This window comes from Ooceraea biroi, chromosome 5 (assembly GCF_003672135.1).
Source record: "Ooceraea biroi isolate clonal line C1 chromosome 5, Obir_v5.4, whole genome shotgun sequence".
Classification (NCBI taxonomy): Eukaryota; Metazoa; Arthropoda; class Insecta; order Hymenoptera; family Formicidae; genus Ooceraea; species Ooceraea biroi.
Genome location: NC_039510.1, coordinates 3,256,842 through 3,276,180, shown reverse-complemented (window position 1 = coordinate 3,276,180; position 19,339 = coordinate 3,256,842). Strand labels below are relative to the sequence as shown.

At 47.6% G+C, this 19,339-nt stretch overlaps 1 protein-coding gene and 1 long non-coding RNA gene across 8 annotated transcripts in view; one reads left to right on the top strand and one right to left on the bottom strand.

Moving 5' to 3' along the window:
• Positions 1–19,339, top strand: part of LOC105287670 (pumilio homolog 2) — a 58,555-nt gene that overhangs the window by 16,612 nt on the left and 22,604 nt on the right. For all 7 annotated transcript variants that reach the window (XM_026969833.1, XM_026969832.1, XM_026969831.1 and 4 more), the window contains exon 9: positions 557–908. In XM_026969833.1, coding sequence (XP_026825634.1) covers positions 557–908 — 352 coding nt within the window. The remainder of the gene's footprint in view (positions 1–556; positions 909–19,339) is intronic.
• Positions 1,885–12,539, bottom strand: LOC105287669. Its single transcript, XR_895492.3, has 2 exons — positions 5,845–12,539; positions 1,885–3,026 (listed from the first exon to the last, which is right to left on the bottom strand). It is a non-coding gene; the product is annotated as an uncharacterized LOC105287669 (long non-coding RNA).

Here is a 19,339-nt window from a genome sequence, read left to right as displayed (position 1 = left end):
ATTGCATATACATGAAATCCCGCATGATGGATTTAGCATTCTTATGCGATATATCTCGGAAGATTCCCGACACATGGCACATGGCAAAAATTAGATCATGTTTTCTGTTTTTAACGTAGAAGCTGATTTTATTTATGAAAGAATTTTAACAATAGGATTAAATGTCGTGTCATGAAACAGAGTTTGGTCAAAGAAAATCATAAAATGCGTATTGCATCAAGTTAAATAGTCAATGTAACGTCTAAGAAACGTTGCTACAAACTTGAAACTTTAGAATCGATTTGTTTGCCGCCAAGAGCACATGCCGTGCACATACGTCATTCACAAAGAGGTCCCTGACATTTATCCGCCGTTTCCAGCCGCTTAGAAAATCACGTCAGTTTCTTTATATAGAAAATGAGATTACCGTTCTTACGCTTACTCGCGTGTCAATCTTACCATAGGCTCGCTTCCAGCTGCATGTTTTCACGAAATCGTAGGGAAGAACAATGACTCGGTTTCTCTCATATAAATATCTATGTTTCTCGATTTAATTCAACTTTAATCCTTGTTGCAGTCGTACACCCGGCAGCCGTCAGCCCTCACCAGGCGAAGAAGAATTTCAGAAAAATGCTGCTGCTACGCTGGTGAGTGCCGGTGGCGGCGGCGTCGTACTTTTGAAACCCGGAGTTGACGTTGTCGGCAGCGAGGAACATTTTATGGCAGCATTTGCGCCGGCACCGCCTCATCATCTTCAACATCATCAGGCACCGCCGACTCATCATCTGCAACACCCGCACTCGCACGCGGCGGCGCAACTTTTTGGAGCGCAAGCTCCACCGCCGCCGCAGGGTCCACCACCCTCCCAACAACAGCAGCAACAAGGTCCACCGCAGCCGCAAGACACCACCACGCACTTTGACGTACAAGTAAGATTTGCTTCTCTGTTATTTTTTTCTTGTCTTTCTCTCTCTCTCTCATTCTCTGTCCCAAATGTATTCAATTAAATAAAATATTTTATAATTAGAAGCACATATATGTATAATATGGTATTTGATTTATTGGCAAATTCTTATTTAAAATCATGAAAGTAAAAATAAGCGAGATACCAATGATGACATTATTGGGACAGAAAAAGTTAAGAGCGAAAAGCTTGTATCTCATGACGCAAGATGCGTGACGAATATTTTGACGTTATTTGAATAAGTTTATCAGAACATCTTGCGATTTGCTTGCAAACGCATGTTACGATACTGGTTGTCAATTAAAGAATCAAGATGTGAAATGAAAAGTCACGTTTGCGAAAGTGCGCTTACGTAGCAAAATATCGACAAGTAATCTGCTCATTTCAAGAGGAATGCTTTACTTGCATGCTTCTTTTATCACGCGAATAATGTCCACAAGCGTGTAAATATCGTTTTGTAAATAGAAAAACCAACGTAAATGATGTCCATTCAACGGTCTACATGCCTTCATTGATATTTCAAATTGTCCGATTATGCAGATTATTTGTTAATACCGCGGGTTACGCTTTCCGTTAATAGCATGGCAATACGTAAATTTTATTCCAGTCGATACGGAATCCTGATTATCGATATTTTCGCGAGAAACGCTTTAATGGAATTTTAATATGATGATGATACGAACTCGATGAATCGAGTGCACGTACTCGCATAAAAATTTTACATTTATTCAGTGACACTTATCAGACGCGTGTAATGTGCAAATGTAAATATTTTACATTTATTCAAATTTGTCAAACGCGCGTAATGTTGTGCAAGACAAGATTACTATAATTGGAGATTATATGATACTCTCTCTTGTTAGATACTTATTAGATCTCTGAACCGAAATTTTCATTCTCTTGGCTTAAAATTAAAAGGAAATTTAAGTACAGAACAAGACTAAAGATGAATTTTCTGATGTAATTTTTACTTATAATTACATTAATACAATTGTAAGTACATAGAAAACTCAAAAATAATAGCGCTTACACGACGGTCGGGCAAACTTTCCCGGACGTTAAAGATGTTATTTTACAAGCGCTTTCCGGACTTGTTGTAAAACAGTTATGATGCTATTGTTTCGCTGTTGTAATGCAGTCATTACGGCAAGATTAGACTCGATTACGTGGTACGTGCATATTATTCAGAGGTGAACTCCCGGTTTGTCCCGCTTAGCTTGTCGTTATCTCTTTTTCCCATGCAAGCTCTCTTCAAGAGAACTCTATTCTGTCGGTTCTCCACAATCGTCAGTTACGTATTTCCTAGTCGAAGCATTGGCGAATCTTTATAAAGCAGCTTTAAGAAATAACACAGTTATTATCAATCGAAGATGTTTAATCACTTTGCCTATGTTTTATTCGAGAAATCATGAACCCGGAACTGTGACGTAATGCGAAATTAGAATTCGAGCTTTTTCCGTATCGTTTCCTAGACGTTTAACCGCAAATGACACGCGATTAAAGCATTACTATTTTCGAGTATAGCCAAGCTGAAGAAAATAGCCGCATCTCGTTTCGCGCACGTGCGTCATGTGACACTCCCATTTGTTCCTGACGATAGACTCCGGTTTGGTTTGGCTTCAACTCGGGTACTGGGTCGTCTTGACTTTTCCTTCCACCTCAATCTGCAACCAAATTCGCTAAATTGATTTGCAAGAAACGTTATTTAGATTTATTAAATGAAATTAAGAGAAATGTCATTCCTTTCCTCTCTTAGTTTGAGATGCGGCATTATATTTAATAACGCGAAATTGGCCTCGCATGACAACTTTGACCAATAGAAGCATTTGGACCACTTTTTGCTCGATCTTGTCAGCTGTCGAATACAATGATGCTGCTCGCGCGGGACCTTGATCAAACGTCTTCTCGAGCACATTTCCTTTTTTTCCATTTGGCCACGTGAAAGCGGTCCTCGCGTCGATAATGGATTTCCGCGCGGTTCACGCGGGTTTTTAAAGGGGGCGACCGGGAGGACCAGCGGCCTCGACGTGGACGAACGTATAAATCACTGAGTGACAGCCTCTCGACGGGACTCTTCGAGTACCTATTCAGAAAATAGAACAGTATAGTATATCGACTGGCATCGGGCGTTCTTGCATTTCGTCGAGTGTTTGCTATTTGAACACGACCGGGCGCATCCCCGCCGAGTATCGTTAATTTATATTGTCGATTTATTTATAGATGTGTTTAAATAATACTCGCAATGATATAAGAGTTTCGGAAATATCAATCAAACTCGGATACGTGCAACAATAATGAGGTACATATTAACGTATCGCACCCAGAATACGCTACGTGATAAAATATTGCGTGCCGGGATGTATACACGTTTGTAATGATTTTTCGCGCCACTGGGAGATTATGTAGACGATATGACTAGTCATTGAATTAAATTACGCTAAACATTATATTCTCCGGCGATTATCAATAATCCATTCATCCGTTTGCGGAGCTCTCTCACGTACGCGACTCGCTGCTGCGAACGATGTTTTACGACGACTCGAGATATATCGACAGAATACCGCTGTCGGTCTCCGCGAATATTTCATTTTTGCTCTCTCCTCTCGGCATGTACCCGCGGCGTCTCACACGCCTCGGTGAAAACGCAAAATGCGGCGCAGAATCGCCGTCGACCGTGAGCGAGACTGAGATGTCTGGAAGCAGATAGACGCGACACGGCGCTCCGTATTAATTCTACTCGACAAGCAAGCTCTACTCGGATATTTGCAGCGTTTAGAGCGGGAGCACGGTAAACTCGTTCTTTTAGCGCGCATTTATTCCAGACGCGACTTACTTTACGCTTAATCTTTACGGTCTCTGATGGCTCCCACGAGTAAATAAAAGAAAAACAGTTTAATGCGCCAGGACTATTATTCCCTGTGAAATGCTCTGAAAATAATATCTATAATTGTATTCCAGTGCGAAGCGATGAGATACGTCTACGAGCTAATTGCCAGACCGCGTACTTTCCGCACAGCTCGAGCATCTCAACCGGTGAAGAAAAAGGTCGACCTTCGAGTCTTCCTTCGTCAGCACGTAAAGATTTTTTTTTTCCTCGTAACGCTCGTCGCGCATCGCGCGTTTATAAAAATAGGACGCGTGTTCGCGCTACATAGCGAGAGGGGTAAGGGCGCATTACGCGCGCGTGCACGCGCATTTTCACGAGCGGCGACGCAACACGGCTTATACTCCCTCTCTCTCTCGCCTTTGCCTCTACCTCTCTACGTCGTCGAGGGTACCCGGGTGGCGGCAACGAGACGAGAACGAGCGAGCACGAAAAGTGCGTGCACGCGTGAGACAGTGCTCGCTCGCCTTCCGATCGTGTTATTACGCGAGCGCTTGTGCTCCCCGATGCATGAAGCGATTCCCAGACCTCGCCTTCTCTTGGAGCTCCCTCTTTGCCCTCTTCATCCGTACTTTTCGTCTCCCTTTGCCGTCCCGTCTCCTCGTGCTTTCCCTCTTCTTCCTCGCGGGAGGAGAACGAGAAGGAGAGAGGAAGGAAGATTGTAAAGGTGTGTAAACACGTACACGGACGGGTAGGAAGAGAGAGAGAGATGGGGAGAGGGAGAACGGGTTGTTGACTCGATGCCCATTCAGCATAAAGTGCAATGACTCTTCCTCCTGATGAAAATCTGTATCATCGCCCGAAGGCTGCAATCTTCGGGGCGAACCAAATCGTTTCTCGGCATTTGCGCGCGTTTTGCGTTTCGCCCGTGAACACGAAGATTCTATTTCGAAAAGCATCGAATATCCGCAAGCTTCACCATCGCGCGTTTCTCCCATCGATCTCGTATTTTCCACGTGACCTGCTTCTTACGTCGTCGGTTTTCTCGGCAATTTTTATTCGCCGCGCGGATCGTCACGTGGATCAGCCCTTCCGCCTCTTTCGACATTTTAATCCGTCTTCCGTCGTGGAATGTCAAAGATCACGCGTAATGCGAAGCTTTGGTCGTATCACACCTAATATCACTTGGAAAAGATCCACGAACGTCCGTAAATGTTTCGAAACGAACGTATGTAATTTTATCATGTTTCTTGTAACTGATAATTGAGTTTTTCAAGAAAACTGAAAGCGCCGTGAGAACATTTCTCGCTGGTAAAGTAAGAGCGGATTTTCGTAACGTTCGGTTTTTCTTTTCGTGGGACCAGTGCCAATTCGACCACGACGATTGACAGTCGGTCGTGAAATTCACCCCGCGCCGTCTTGCTGTAATTGATTTGCGAGCGTCAAGCGTTTTGGATGAATCGCGCAGTGCGATTTATTTGCATAGTTGCTGAAGACAGGAATATTTTCATCCGACTGCATGTAAATGAGCTTCAGAAGAGAGAGAGAGAGTGGAATCTTTTCTTATACCAGTTTCAATTTTAATTATATAAACTCGAGCATAAACATGTGTGGTTATCAGAAATTGCAAAGGTACGATAACAATAGTAATAATTCTTAATTCGAAATAATGGGTCCAACTAAAAGAAATACGACTGAGACAGTGTTGTTCTCTTGCGCGTATCTCCGAGCGTGTTTGATGAGGACCATCGCGCTTCCAAATGATCATTTCGTGTCTCTCGAATTGTCTGACAACGAATAGGCCGAATAGGCCAAGTGCTTGTCACTCATTCGGCGATATTTTTGGCATGCTTACGTAACGTATAACCGGCCATACCTTGACTACGTGGCTACGATAAAGCAGCCGCCGTCGAACCTTTTCCCTCTCTTTCTTCTCCAACATTTTTTACCTCGAGTGATTCACTTTTAACGCAGATGCGCTCGGAAGAGAGCTGCCGAAAGATGCTTATCGTTTTTTCGCTGTGCTCGTGAGAGGTCAATTACTAATTTTATTTAATACGTCAGCATTCTTACGTACAGAGTCATTCGTACGAATCCGTCGTTGATGGACTGCATTCCAAGAACTGAATGCCGCGCAATCTTTGCTAGAGTCGGAGATGCGCTTCTTCATTTTTCCGACACCTGCCTCGATGCACCGACACTCGTCATCGTCGTGGAAATTCACCTGTTTCGATGAGCAAAGGGGATCGAAGAGTCCTGGTTGCTGCCGAGGGACAAGGAGCGCTTCTCGGAAGAGATTGCAGTCCGTCGCGATGATTAAATATAAAATTTTTATATCTATACGTTGGTCATTATCAAGCGAGAAAGAGGGAAAGTAACGAGTATGGAAAATAATTTCCATCCCTCCCGCAACTCTCTCCTATAAATAATCAAGCAGGAGTGGCAGAGACTGCAGAGGCTTTATTATGACGGTCTTTGTCGACTATATTGAGCTGCTATGTGACGGTGCTTCACACGGGGGGATATCGTGGAAACCAGCTTGGATGTTCTTGACGTATGCTATTTTAGCTGCACACAACATTGGCACACACACGTACATACACATTGGTCTTATCTCATTATTTTTCACTCTTACGAACGTGCCGCGCGCTCGTTTCATGAGATTTCCTCGTTCCGACGGTTATTAACGTGAGATGTTTATCTGTCGGGATTAACGACTGCCATGAAACAAATAACATTTGCGAAACTTAAATTCATCACCAAATGTCAGAACATATTTTATTCGATATTATTGAAAAGATCTCATTTCAAAGATTGTACGTGTTTGCATGGAGCGTCACAGTTCTCGATGATAGACAGAACGGATCAAGAAAGGTCAAGGTTGAACCTTATTGAAATTTATCACCCTGCCGTGGGGCCTTTCACGCGCAGAAAATCGATCGATGACTCATCCCGCGTCAAACCGCCGTACGAATTTCAGAACGGACAGTCTCGGACACATTGTCGACGGTTTCCTAGATTTTTTTTGTAAAGCGATCGTTTCGCAGTGACAACTAATTTTATTGCATGTTCCAATAACGTTTTACAATTGTAGCATATCACTGTTTGTCATTGAGATGTATCAAGAGAACTCAATTGATATAAATCGAGAGTGCAATTGATATTAACGTGCGTAAAATATTATAAATGTTCTTTATTTAAGAATGGCCGCACTCTTGTTTATTATTAATAACGCGTAATTGCCGCATCCATTCGGAGGAACGGATCCCGCGGAATGTCGACGAATCGATAACACGACCCATTATCGTTGCATCACGCGCCACGGATCCGCACGGGAACGTCGCCCCCGTGCGCGGGATATTAATCAACCCGGCGGGAGGATCATTAGTCTCGAAAGAACACGGACCGTGCGTGTCCCAGCCGCGACCGGATCCTAATTAAAATCTCCGCGGATCACCCGCGGAGTGTCGAATCTAGGCTAGAAGCGAGTCGAGTCGCGCAACCTCTTCAACTTGTTCACTCGAGCCCTCCTTCGGGGTCGCAACCCCCTTATCCGCGTCTCGTCTGCGTCTCACCCTTGGGGGCGAGACAAAGCGCGCGAGGTCCCGGAAAATCGTGACCAAGTGCCGTCGCTGTTCCTTTCCCTTTTCGTTAGGTTGTTAAATTCATGGCGGACGCGTACACGCGTCCATCGATCGAGCGAGGGGGTGCGCATGAACTTACGCTCGCGATTCGTAACGCGAATATCCACTCGCGTTCCGACCGCGATTAGGCGATGAAACGGCACTTTAATTTACATACAAATTGGACTCTGAGAATTTTTCACGTCACTGATTACAGATCTGAGAGACGAACCTCGTTAGCGGGGTCATGTGCCACTGCAAAAACGCGAGACAAATTTTCCTATGCTACTCGCTAGACTTGAAAATTTCATTCTGATGTTGTCAGGTATTATCAAGTAATATCGAACTTTCTTCCCAAGTCTTCTAGTAATGCTCGATGCGCGTTTGACATGTTTAACAGGATGAAATTTGTACACGTTCTATGTTAATAATGTCATCGAGACGGACGAGAAAGGGGGAAAAAACGAAGGGCGAATATCGGTCGGCCGTGCTACGTTGATCCTCTTTTTTTACTCGAGCGCGATTAAAACTCCCGCTGCGTTCCAGCTAGGACGTTTATTACGCCAACGCCACGGGTGCATGTGCACAGGTAGCCAAGCCAGCCAAGTCAGCCAGCTAGCTCGCTAGGTAGGTAGGTAGATAGGTAGGTAGGTAGGTAGGTAGGTAGGTAGTTAACTAGCTAGCTAGATAGGTGGATGCAGTCGAGCACTTTAAGTCGAGCGCGCGCGCATGCTCCGCCAAGTATATTTATATACGCGAGCCGCGCTCACGTGGAAATTTTTTATTATAATAAGAGACCCCGGGAGAGAGGGTGGCAGCGGCTCACGTGAGGGTTGCGAGCGGAGAGAGGTATGGTTGAGAGGAGGAACGTGAAAGGGAGCGAGATCGACCGAGAAGGAAAGAGGAAAGCACGTCGAGAAAGAGAGACGGGGAGAGGGAACACTCGAGAGGAACAAAGAACGTGCCTCGGTACATAACACGCGAACTAGCGTGTTCGTTCATCCCTCGGAATGCGACGGTTCTCAACTTCCGACCACCCGCATATTTTCTCACCGAGGGGATCGTTAATCGTTCATCCGCTCGATGTCTGCTGCCTAATTGCGTTCAATCGGATTCTCGGCAGCACGAGCAAAACGCACACGTGAGGTCTTTCGAAAAGACGAAACCTTTCACGGCGATTCTACAGGGTGCGGATGCGGTAAACGCGTGAGGTGTGTTCCGAACGTATTTTGTTGGATAAACGAGTCGCGATTACATGTTGCTTCGATAATTTATGATTCAGTTATTTTTAACGTCCCCTCTTTTGTTCGTTCCAGATAAAGTTATCGATTAACACTCCATGCGCTTCCTCGAAATCTTTTACGGAAATCGGACACGTCACATAGGGCGGTCCGAATCAATGGCCACACCTTGACGCGTGTCCAGCTTGTGTGTCGTCCGGGTGTATCTCCGATACATCCGTGAAAATGTCTCGCCTTTCAGGAATCACGGTGTAGTTTAACGTGTCCGTCATCCATACTGCGCTTTCGCCTATGTATTCTCACGGGTAAAACTGTGTTAACGTGTTACGTGTGCGCATAATGCCGCTACAAACTTGCCGACGTGTTAATAATGCGGTATAGAGAAGTCGCGACCGATAGGGAGTAAACCGCGGCATTTCTTCCCTCCTTCTCATTACGTTTTATCTCGTGCCATCTCTTCATTTTTTTTCTCTCGTCGACGCTGCAGCACGCTGCACACCAACCGTCATCACCGATATACCCAGGTTGTTGGCCGGGGTTGCTGCGGGTCCGCAGGAAGCCGGAGAGAAGTCAGGGAAATTGAAAACAGTCGGGCACAAGAGAGGTACGGGAAATTGCGAGGAACTTTCGGAATTTCTCGCCGCGATGGTATTATTCGCCATTAAGGGAGTCTACCTTGGAAAAGTATATTACGAGATTTTCACAAGTTTTTGGAGAACATTCAAAATCGTTATCCTACCGCTGCGCAGCATTTTCTTCATCTCGCATTCTCCGTCTCGTTTCATCCATTCGTTCATTCGGTTTTCCTCTCATTTTTAATTTTTCCATTCGGTATCCTTCGCTTCTCTTTTACAAAGTCACCGCTCTCGCTCGCTCTCGCGACTGTTTCTGTGTCCTCCACTTCGCGAATATCCCGTATCGTGATATTGGTGTATATGAGGCCGCGTATGTGAGGAAAAAGGGGAGATTCCTCGAGAGACAATAGACCATTGGATGCAGTCGATGACAAGATGTATCGACGACGAGAGGCAGAAAGAAAGAGAGAAAACTACGTTATATTCGCTGGGTCTCTTTTTATTTCCATAGGACTTTCCGGGACCGTCACGATCGATACGACGTCGCATTATCGAAATTATGACACTGCCACCGAGAGCTGCATAAAACGGACCAGTCGGAAATTTCATGAAATTGCGAGAATCTCGTTAATTATTGATGATTTCGCAACCAGCTCTAAATGCAATACTGGCTGATTAACTTTTTCACGAAGCGCCAAAGTCTACAAAAACAATTAACTAATATTAATTAATGAATCGCATCGTGTATGCGATAATCGCCTAGTTAATCTCATGTTTTTCTTGTAAATCGTTATACCGATAATCGTTGATACTGCTAACTAAAAAGGGGAGAGAGAGAAAGGGGAAGGATTGACGAGCGAGACGGAAACGGCAGTCGACGATGAGAGACACGGACGATCGATCGCGAGCCTTTCACCGGATTCGCGCCGCGAATGAGTCGATGGTCGTTACTATTTTCACCTGCGAGCGAATTACTGATCTTTGGTGCAAACCACTCACCGACGCCACCGCCGTTTGCAATACCGACTACGCAGCTACGCGACAGACCCCAGTTCAGCCGGGGGGTTACGAGAAGGGTTAGTCGTCTTCTTTTGAATCTGGAACTCTGGCGGGTGCGCGCCCCTTTGTCTCACCCTCGACGCGAGTGCAGGTAGCCGAGGCGATGGTGTCCCCCCGTACGTGCGATCCTCAAAGCCACTTCGGCGGGGAACGAAAGTAACGAGGGGAAGCGTGAGCACGCACCCCCGACGATGAACGAGGGAGAGAGATAGTTTCGGCGCGGTGTCTGTGTCTCGAAGGCGATCGCGAGATATTAAAATATCACGAAATTGGAGTTTAAATTTCCAGTTTTTTAAATAATAATGTTAATATAAAATATATAGATCCTGCATATGTGCAAGGTAGGCCATAAGACAGTTTTTAGTACTTGTTGATCGTCTCGCGATCAATTCTTCTTTAACTTCCAACGAATTTATTTAACGAGATCTGCTGAGATGTTTAATAGATGTATCTTTCGTCTCATTTTTCTCGTGGGTATACCCGGACTGTTAAATATGTATATTTAGGCGCGGCGACACCGCTGGGGAAAAGGGTGGTTTTAATGAAAAACAAATACTTATAAAATCACGAGGAAACGGCAGTTCCTTCCGTTATTCGCCCCAGAAGCTACGACGTGGTAGCCGAACCACTTTGGCACGATGCCTAAGAAGATAAAGTGCTGTGTAAGACGGTTTACTATAAGTGAACTTGCTTCCGGTAATGCGTTTGATTGAAATTTGCTCACAGCATGAGAACTAGCGACATTTTAGCCAGAAAAGTTTAGCCAAAAAATACACGCGCGAACGAACGACCCGTCAAGTGACCTCACGACATGTGAAAGGGCGAGCCAAGACTCTCTCTTTCACTCGCTGTCATCAGGATCCTTAAAACGCGTCCTGACGACGGCGAACGAGAGAGCCGAGGAGAAAAAGACCGAGAGAGACGACGAAACGAACATTGTGGAAGCTCTAGGCTTTGTCGCCGCTCGTCAGCGAGGGGTGCAGGAGGCGACGAGCACGGAGAATGAAGAAGCTGAGGGCGACAGGTCCATGTTCTCCGGTGAGAGCCCGGTGTCGCTACGGTGCGCGCACACACATCACGTACGGTATATCCATATCCATATCTAAGGAACGCATACACGCAACGAGATGCATGTGCGCGCAACGCGGCGCGCCGCGTGCTAGGGGAGGGCTGTCGAAAGGGGGACAGAGATGTGGCCGAGACACGCGGGGGGCGAGAGAGACGAGGCGACAGCGAAAGAGTGCGCGCGACGGAGAAGGCGCGAGAGAGGGATAAAAGGAGAGCAGCGAGCCGTGAGTCGTGAGAGAGAGAGGGAGGGACGACAGAGAAAGAGGGCGAAGGAGAGAAGGAAGAGAGAGAGAAACGGAGCGGAGTAAAAGGGAACGACGGACAGAGATGGAGAAAGAGAGATGTACGCGTCACACCGGCCGCGCGTCGCGTCGCGTCGCGCCGCGTCGCCTCGCGTCACTCAAAGCTCGGGCCATGGGAGCGAGGAGGCTCGCTTCGAGAGAGGAGGCAGTCAGTTCTCAACTGCCTTTCCACGCGGCGGCCGTTGCGAACGCGCGCGCCGTGGTTTCTCTCCACCGGCGGCCCCCCGGCATCGCGTCGTGTCGTCCGCTCTTTCTCTTTTCCCTCCGTCCTCTCCTCCCTCGACCGACCGGCTGATACCGCCGGTGCGGACGCAGTGATTCGCGCGACGGGATAGGAGAGATCGTCTCCGACGGTGTTCTCGGTGTGTTGGACGAACGCGAGGGAGAGAGAGAGAGAGAGCGATCTATCGAACATCTCATTTGGGATTATTCCTTGCGTCGCTTCTTTTTTCTCTCGTCCTAATCGAAAACCCGCGAGAAAGTTGTCGAGAGTCTTCGGGAGTTACGGTGCATCGGGGTGACGACGATTTTCTTCGCTCCTTCACCCCCGCGGATGAATCTACGCGAGCAAGCCACGTTTTCGGTGAGAGTGCGATCGGCACCATGACGGCGAGTGCGATTTAGCAAAGGGCTGCGTCGTGAATCGCGGATGCTCCGACAAGGATAACGATGCAAGCGGACGCTTGACAGTACGTGTCCGCGGCGGGCGGGTGCGTTTTCCACGTGCGACAGAACGACTGAGTGCCGTATGTGCACGAGGAGGATACGAAGGGGAGTAGTTGTGTTGCGAGTGCGCGATAATAAATGTCGGTGCATCGCGGGGTTACCTCCACCGTGATCGGCTAACCATCGTCATCTCCAAGAGAGCAGGGAAAGGGGGAGGAGGAGGAGGAGTGAAGATATGGTGGTGCTCGAGCTGGAGGCGGTCTATGCCCAGGCAGCCCCGCACACGAAACTGCTCAACAAGCGTTTCGTTGGGGCCCATCACTGGCTGGGGCCGCTCAAGGAGGCTCTGGTCGCGCGACTCGCAGCTGACAAGGTACGGCTCGATCCACTGGCCAATTTGCCCGGAATTCACCGCCGCGGTTTAGTCGCGTTCAACTTTTTCTATCGACGTGGGAAAATCTACTTTGCACACATGAAAAATGTATCGCGCGCACCGAACGTCGCGCTTCGAATTTTCCCCGAGTAAACATCCGAGATATTATTCCCGGATGTTTGTAGTGTCGGAGAGATCGAAATTACTTGCGACGACAACGACGAAAACGTGACGATATCGTTTAAAATGCATTTTTCCGCGTCTGCAGATGCGCCGAGAATCGATCCTAACGGTTCCGATATCCGTTCCGGGATTTTAATCCGCGACATTCTCGTAAAGTCGTAAAAGCGTAAATCCGGTCGTTTGACGACCCACTGAAACGTGTTTTTCTGCGAAGGCTCGCTTAGCATTTTCGTTGCTCCTCCGGTCGTCCTTAACAGCGACAGCCACGTGAAACGATTATGCAATCATGTTTGGCAGGAATTTATTTCGCTTCGTTTCGTGTTTCGCTGGATAGAATTAATTTGCAAGGTCACACGCGTTTGTAACAAAGAGATATTTACTCTGACTAGTTTCCACACTTTCTAAATTTTCCGTCGTTACATTAGAAAAATTCCTAATCGTTCCTAGACGTACGAAAAGGTTTCACAACTACTCACGCACGAGTACGTGTTGCCTTGGCCTCGCATCGAGATCGTCAATGTTTCGTCGATTGATTTCACAGATATAGCAGATCCATTAGGCAAAAATAACTTTAATAATTACGATCCATTTACTGTTAAAAACATGACGACTTTTACATTTTCCATTAATATAAAACTTGCATCGATTTCTTGCGACAGTTTGGACGCGCGGCACCGTTATATTTATACATAGGAAATAAAATAAACGCTTCTAGGTTGACCGATATAACGGGCACAACGGCCAACTGTTGTCGATAGTCGTCTTGTGACGCGCATTTTCGTAAATCGATTCGCAAATAAATATTCCCGAGGAGATATTTACGGAACTCTCGTGGATATCTCCGGTTCATCTACGTTGCAACGAGGAAAACAAACCGACCGACAATCGTTCGATTGTTGTTCTCGTTATTTTTAACGACGATGCCTGATTTTTCCGTAATTGAACCCGCTATTAAGCGGACGCGCGATGGATAGACGTGATTAGCCATAATCCGTGGCGAGGCGGGTGAGAGCCGCCAGTCGATCCCATTAAACCGTGTTACTCGCGAATAACGCGCGATAACAACTTTCCGGTATTTTAAATATTAAACTTTCGTCGACGTTACTCAACTTTTTCACGCGTATCGGGTCGAGAACGGCGTTTACTTGCGCGCGCGCGTGTGTGTATGCGCGCACGTGGTTCCTCCCTCCGCGTTGCGCGCGCGCTCGCTGCTTCAATGCATATATATATATATATATATATAAGTGTATAATTCACGATGAATATAATCGAGTAACCCGCTTTAACTCCCCGAACAATCTCGCGCCCCGATTCCGATAACGGCGTTGCGGCGTGCCATTTTTTTCAACCCTACTTTGGGACGCGACCGAGTTTTCACCTCGAGAATTTGCGGGGATCTCGTTTGTCCTCATTTCTTTCTCTTTCTCTCTCTCTTCTATGAATACTGCAACTTAATTTCTTAAAGCCAGGTGATCCTCACCCTCAACGCGGAGAGCACGCGTTATTCGTGCGTATTTACCCTTGAAAAGAAAATTTCCTCGGCGGAACGCTTCCCTCGGCCTCTTCTTCTCCTCACCCCCTCGTGAGAAAGACAGAACTGAGCAACGTGGCCATGGAGGGGTGAGACCGTGAGATTCTCGATAATTAAGCGAGAAAATGAGTGCGGGAACGGCACACGATTGCGTTGTGATATTTATGCGTAACGGCGCGCCGCGGCGGTGCGGTACGCGTGGGGACTCGAGTGTTTCTGCTGACTCGTCTCGAGAAGGCGAGAGCCCTCCGATTCGCGCGTTACCGAGCGATGATTCTCCCGATGACTTCCTTGCCCGAGGAATTCCTTCCTTTTGCCGATAACGGCGCAACTCGATCCTCCCCGAATCTGGAATATTAATCGCAACCGATTCCTCCGCTTTTACGCTCGCGCTCGCGTTCGCGCGGACATTGCTCGTCCGAAAGGTCTTATTGTGCGGAAATTCGAGTCCACTGCCTGAGCCGGGAACGTCGAGGACGACGCAAATACGACGTCTTAGTTCGTTCTTTGAAACGCGCGACGAGCGAGGAATTTTCCAAAACGAGCGATCCATGTCGCGAATCGATAATGGATTTTCAAACTAGCTTTTGATGATGAAAAGAGAGAAGCATTCACGCGCGCAGCGATTTCTTCGCCTCTGTGGATACTGAAATCCTACTCCAAAATTGCACCTTTGATACCCCGTTTCAGGTGTGTTTGCTCGCGCGGCTTTAATTCGCGAACTGTACACCCCGTACCACGACTACCTCTGATAACCTCGGTGAAAGCGCACGCGATATGCTAATATTTCCAATATTTTCCGACATGCGGGTACATGGAGAAAAAGAGAGGGCGGGAGAGAGATAGCTGCAACGCGGTCTGTGTCACGGCAAGACTCTCGAATTGAACGACCGCTTTCCACGCTTTGTTCCCGTTTCATTTGTAACCGCTCGCTCCATCCTCTCTCGGCGACGGAATTGTTCTTCTGTTACGCGTGCAGCGGTTTCATTGGTTTGTACATTGCTGGTCCGCGAGCGATACCTATGAGCCGGTGCACAAGATTTACTGAAAGCTAACGTCAACACCAACCGAGGGAACGAAAGGGAACGAGAGCTTTGCTGCGGAAAATGAACAACGTGTAATCCGTTATGCTTTTACGTATGTATATCGTCATTTCATCATTTTTACTCCCATTTGTTTAATATTTCCAAACACCAACGAGCACATTCAAATATCGCAAAGTGGAAAAAGATTGAAACATTTACCCGGATATTTTCGCGTTTTCGCGAGAAGGAAATGTTCTCCGTGTTGCGGCGAAGATGTCTAAATTGCTCGAATTTGTCCCGACGTTCTCACAAACGTACTTTCCACCCCCTCCTCCCTCTTTCTTACCTTCTGGATATGTCCCGTAAGAACTCGCGCGAGATGTTACGCGACATCTCGTACAGTAGTAGCAGCAGCAGCAGCCAGTACCTTTCGCCTTATTTTTCACGGGGCTCTCCGCGAGGGGTTCAGTTTATTGCCGTAATAAAACTTTAAGACGCCCGAGCGCGCTCGCTCGCTCGCGCGCGAATTATTTGGCACACTGCGGCGGTCGGCTTTGCTCGGGTCGTCCGGGAGCGGCAAAACATATTCCATTAAGGCGTAAATGTTTAAGCACCCGTGGAGCTTGCGCCTATAATTTATCGAGATTGCCATGCTCGAATACTCGCGCACCGCCCCGTCCATCGTGTGTGCGCGCCTCGATGCCTCACCGTAACCGCACGTGCTGCGAGCAACAGACACGCGTTTGTTACCTCTTTCCTGATCACGTCTTCACGCGATCCTTCGGGAGCGTACTCTCGATATGGTGGCAATTATTCGGCACGTTGCGCACGTCTGCGGAGAAATTCAAAGGGAAAAATTCTAAGGAAGACGAGCGCGTCTGATCGCTTTTGCGGCTGCTGATGAAATTTTTCATCTCGTTTCAAGCGTCTCCGCGTGACACGGTTTCGCGCTACGTTCCGGGCTGCCCTCGGAATTGCAGGTCCGAAAAAACTCGTGCATCCCGCTGTCCTCCGTAGCTTTGAAATGCTTGATAAAGCACGGTTTGAGTGAGTTCGCCGCATAGGGAGTCCAGAGAAGCGGCAAACTGCCTGGAAAATAACGGCGAAAATGAAAAAAGTGGCGGCATTTATTAGTGTTCCCGAGGGCGAAGCTTTTTAAGGACGACGAGAACGTCCGTTCGAAGCGAGCGGCTCGGATATTTTCAAATTCCGTCCCGGAGTTAGCAACTCTGGAGTTATTTATACGCGATTATACATGATAAAGATTATTTCGTACGTTCTTATTTAGCAGCGTTTCGGTCCGGAAACTCGCGCGCGAAATAATTAAGAGACCGATTGCGTGACCGCGCCTGGCACGCGTGTATCCTGGTGCAATTTCAGCCTGAACCGACGAATTTTCGAACCGAATCGCTGTTTGCGTAGCAAACTCCGCAATGCTCGGGAATAATGACGCGCGTGAAGAAAGAACTTTACACAAGCGCGTTTTTTGCAGGATTTTTTAATTATCTGCGCAAACAATGGAGAATTTTACATATGCGATGAAAAAAGCACGATAAAATGTTTGCTCGGTCGTTCGAATCTTCCTCGCAGTAACAACTCTGTTTCGTCCGATAGGGTCTCTGCCAATAGGAATTTAATTATCCCGTCGACGTCGCTACGCCCGGCGAACGGTACACACGCTAATGATTTTCCCTCGTCGCCGTCGTGCACACCGCACGCCGCCGACCGCAAAAATTATTACCGCCGGTCAGGAAGAGGAGAAGAGAGAGGGACAGAGCCCAGCTCTGGTTGCATCGAATCTCGGGGGCACGAGAACAGTGTCGTAATACGAACGCGAAGCCCATCCCTCGTCGCCGTCCCGTGGCTTCCCTCGGCCCTGAAAATCTAATTTGCCCCCGTCTTGAGTCACCTCTCGCCTCGACACGCAATCCTCGGCGATCTTAATCGAAAGAAAAGAAATTGATACGCGCCAGACGCGTTGGGCAACGGCCATCGATATTTTAGCCACTCGGCGCTAAATATCGATGGCCTTCTCTTTTTATCTCCCTTATCTTTCTAATCTGGCCTCGGCTAACATGTCGAGATAGAATAAATATTTGCTCGATCCTCTTTTCAGGCAGATCGCCTGTAATTATTTTTCTCCTCGGGCTTTTCGATTAATACGAACGTATCCGTTACGTACCTCGGAGCGTTATTCGTCATCCCGTCGTTTATCAACGTTTATCAACAATTGGTGGCGAGCACGCAGGTGAAACATTCTCTCCAATTTCGAGCCCCGTATTCCATGGATATCGCCTCTCTTTTCGTCTTTCTTTTCCACGTTGGTGAAAATTTAATTATCGCGTCAACTGAGCTTGACGCGCGCACACACAGCCAGCCGTGGACTGCTCGGTTTCACCAGGATTTCTCGCGCAGCATTGTGCGTACCGGCTGTTGTTTTTACATTATACGTCGGAAATGTATTTTAAATTGCAGAATATATATTTGGCAAAAACAGATGTCCAAGTCGAGCAGCTTGATTTTTCATGAATTTTCCCCCCACGTCGATTCCTCGATATTTTTATTTCGAGTGCCAACGAAGGCGGAAACGTCGCGTTTCGTAGTGGGTCAATGATTCAAAGCAGATGTCGGAATAGGAAACGGATGGACGGAGTGCGACGGCGACGCCGAGTTTACTCGCGATAGCGACGACCGTAGCTTTGTTTGTCGATTCCTGGCCACATCGGCCGGAAAGGCATCCTCGACGAAGTAACGCTAGATAATGAGTCGCGCTCGTCGTCGCTTTCTCGGCAACTTTGTTCGCCGGTCGGTCTCATCAGACTTTTGCAATCGACCAGAGTGATCAGCGCGATGTAAAAGTCCAGAGACACACCGATCGTTTACCGAACGGAGCATGAAATTTGAAAATTGTGCGTGATTGTTGGTTGCGTCAGATCTGAAGGAACGAAGCGAGGTCCAAGTGTCCTATTAAGTCCAATTGCATCTCGCAAGATTTGCGGAAGTTCAGGGTGCTTAGCGACGTCAATGGCGCGATGCCGGCACGATACGATCCTTTTCCACTGTCTCTCTCGGATACGAATCTTTGCGTCTTGCCTTCGGCGTGCCGTTTCGCTCAGACAGGCCGCGGCGAACCGTGATTCTCGATGGAATGCTAAGAACACACCGCCGACGTTTCTCTCCGTACCCGATTCCGCTCTTCCCCGTGCTACCTCTTTAGTTGGTTCCACGAGATACCGTTGCACCAACTGCTGCACGAGGCCGTCGCTCGTGGTGCGAGATCCGGAAGTCTGCGGCTATTGAGAATGAGGTTTCGACCGGCGCGTCGATAAAAAGATAACCGACACACTGCAGCTGACGAGCGTTTTCGGTGCAACGACGGCAAGCGCGCCATCATGTAAAGTATTTCCCCGTTGAAGAAATAACCGCGTAGTCTTTATTTTTTTTCGTTTTGCATCTCTACACGAGTAAAACGCGCGCGCAGTTTACAAGAGAAGAATGTTTGAGAGTCGAATATGAAAAAAAGTTGTATCAGAATTTGAAAACTCACCGGCGCGGCATAATAAAGCAAAGTCTCGGACGTTTAAAGTTTAATGCGATTCAAGCGCGGAAAACGAGGCTGCGCGTATTCGTACGCGGTGTTTCGTAAATGAATCCTCGTTCGGATGAAGGTCTCGCGCGCGCGGAACCTCGGCATCCTCGGGCCGTTGCGTGTCGGGATACAACATCGCGTATACACCGGGTGAATCACAAATTAAAACATTTGCGTGCTAGTCCTCGTCACGGTTGATTTTTTATCGGCGAACTCTGCTGCGCTCTTCCTGCGACGAGGAGCGAAGCTTCTCACGGTCGCGGTCCCGTTTGTTTGCTCGCGGCAAACGTTAACGCACCACGACCGCTTCCTTTTTTCTCGCACGTAATTTGGACGT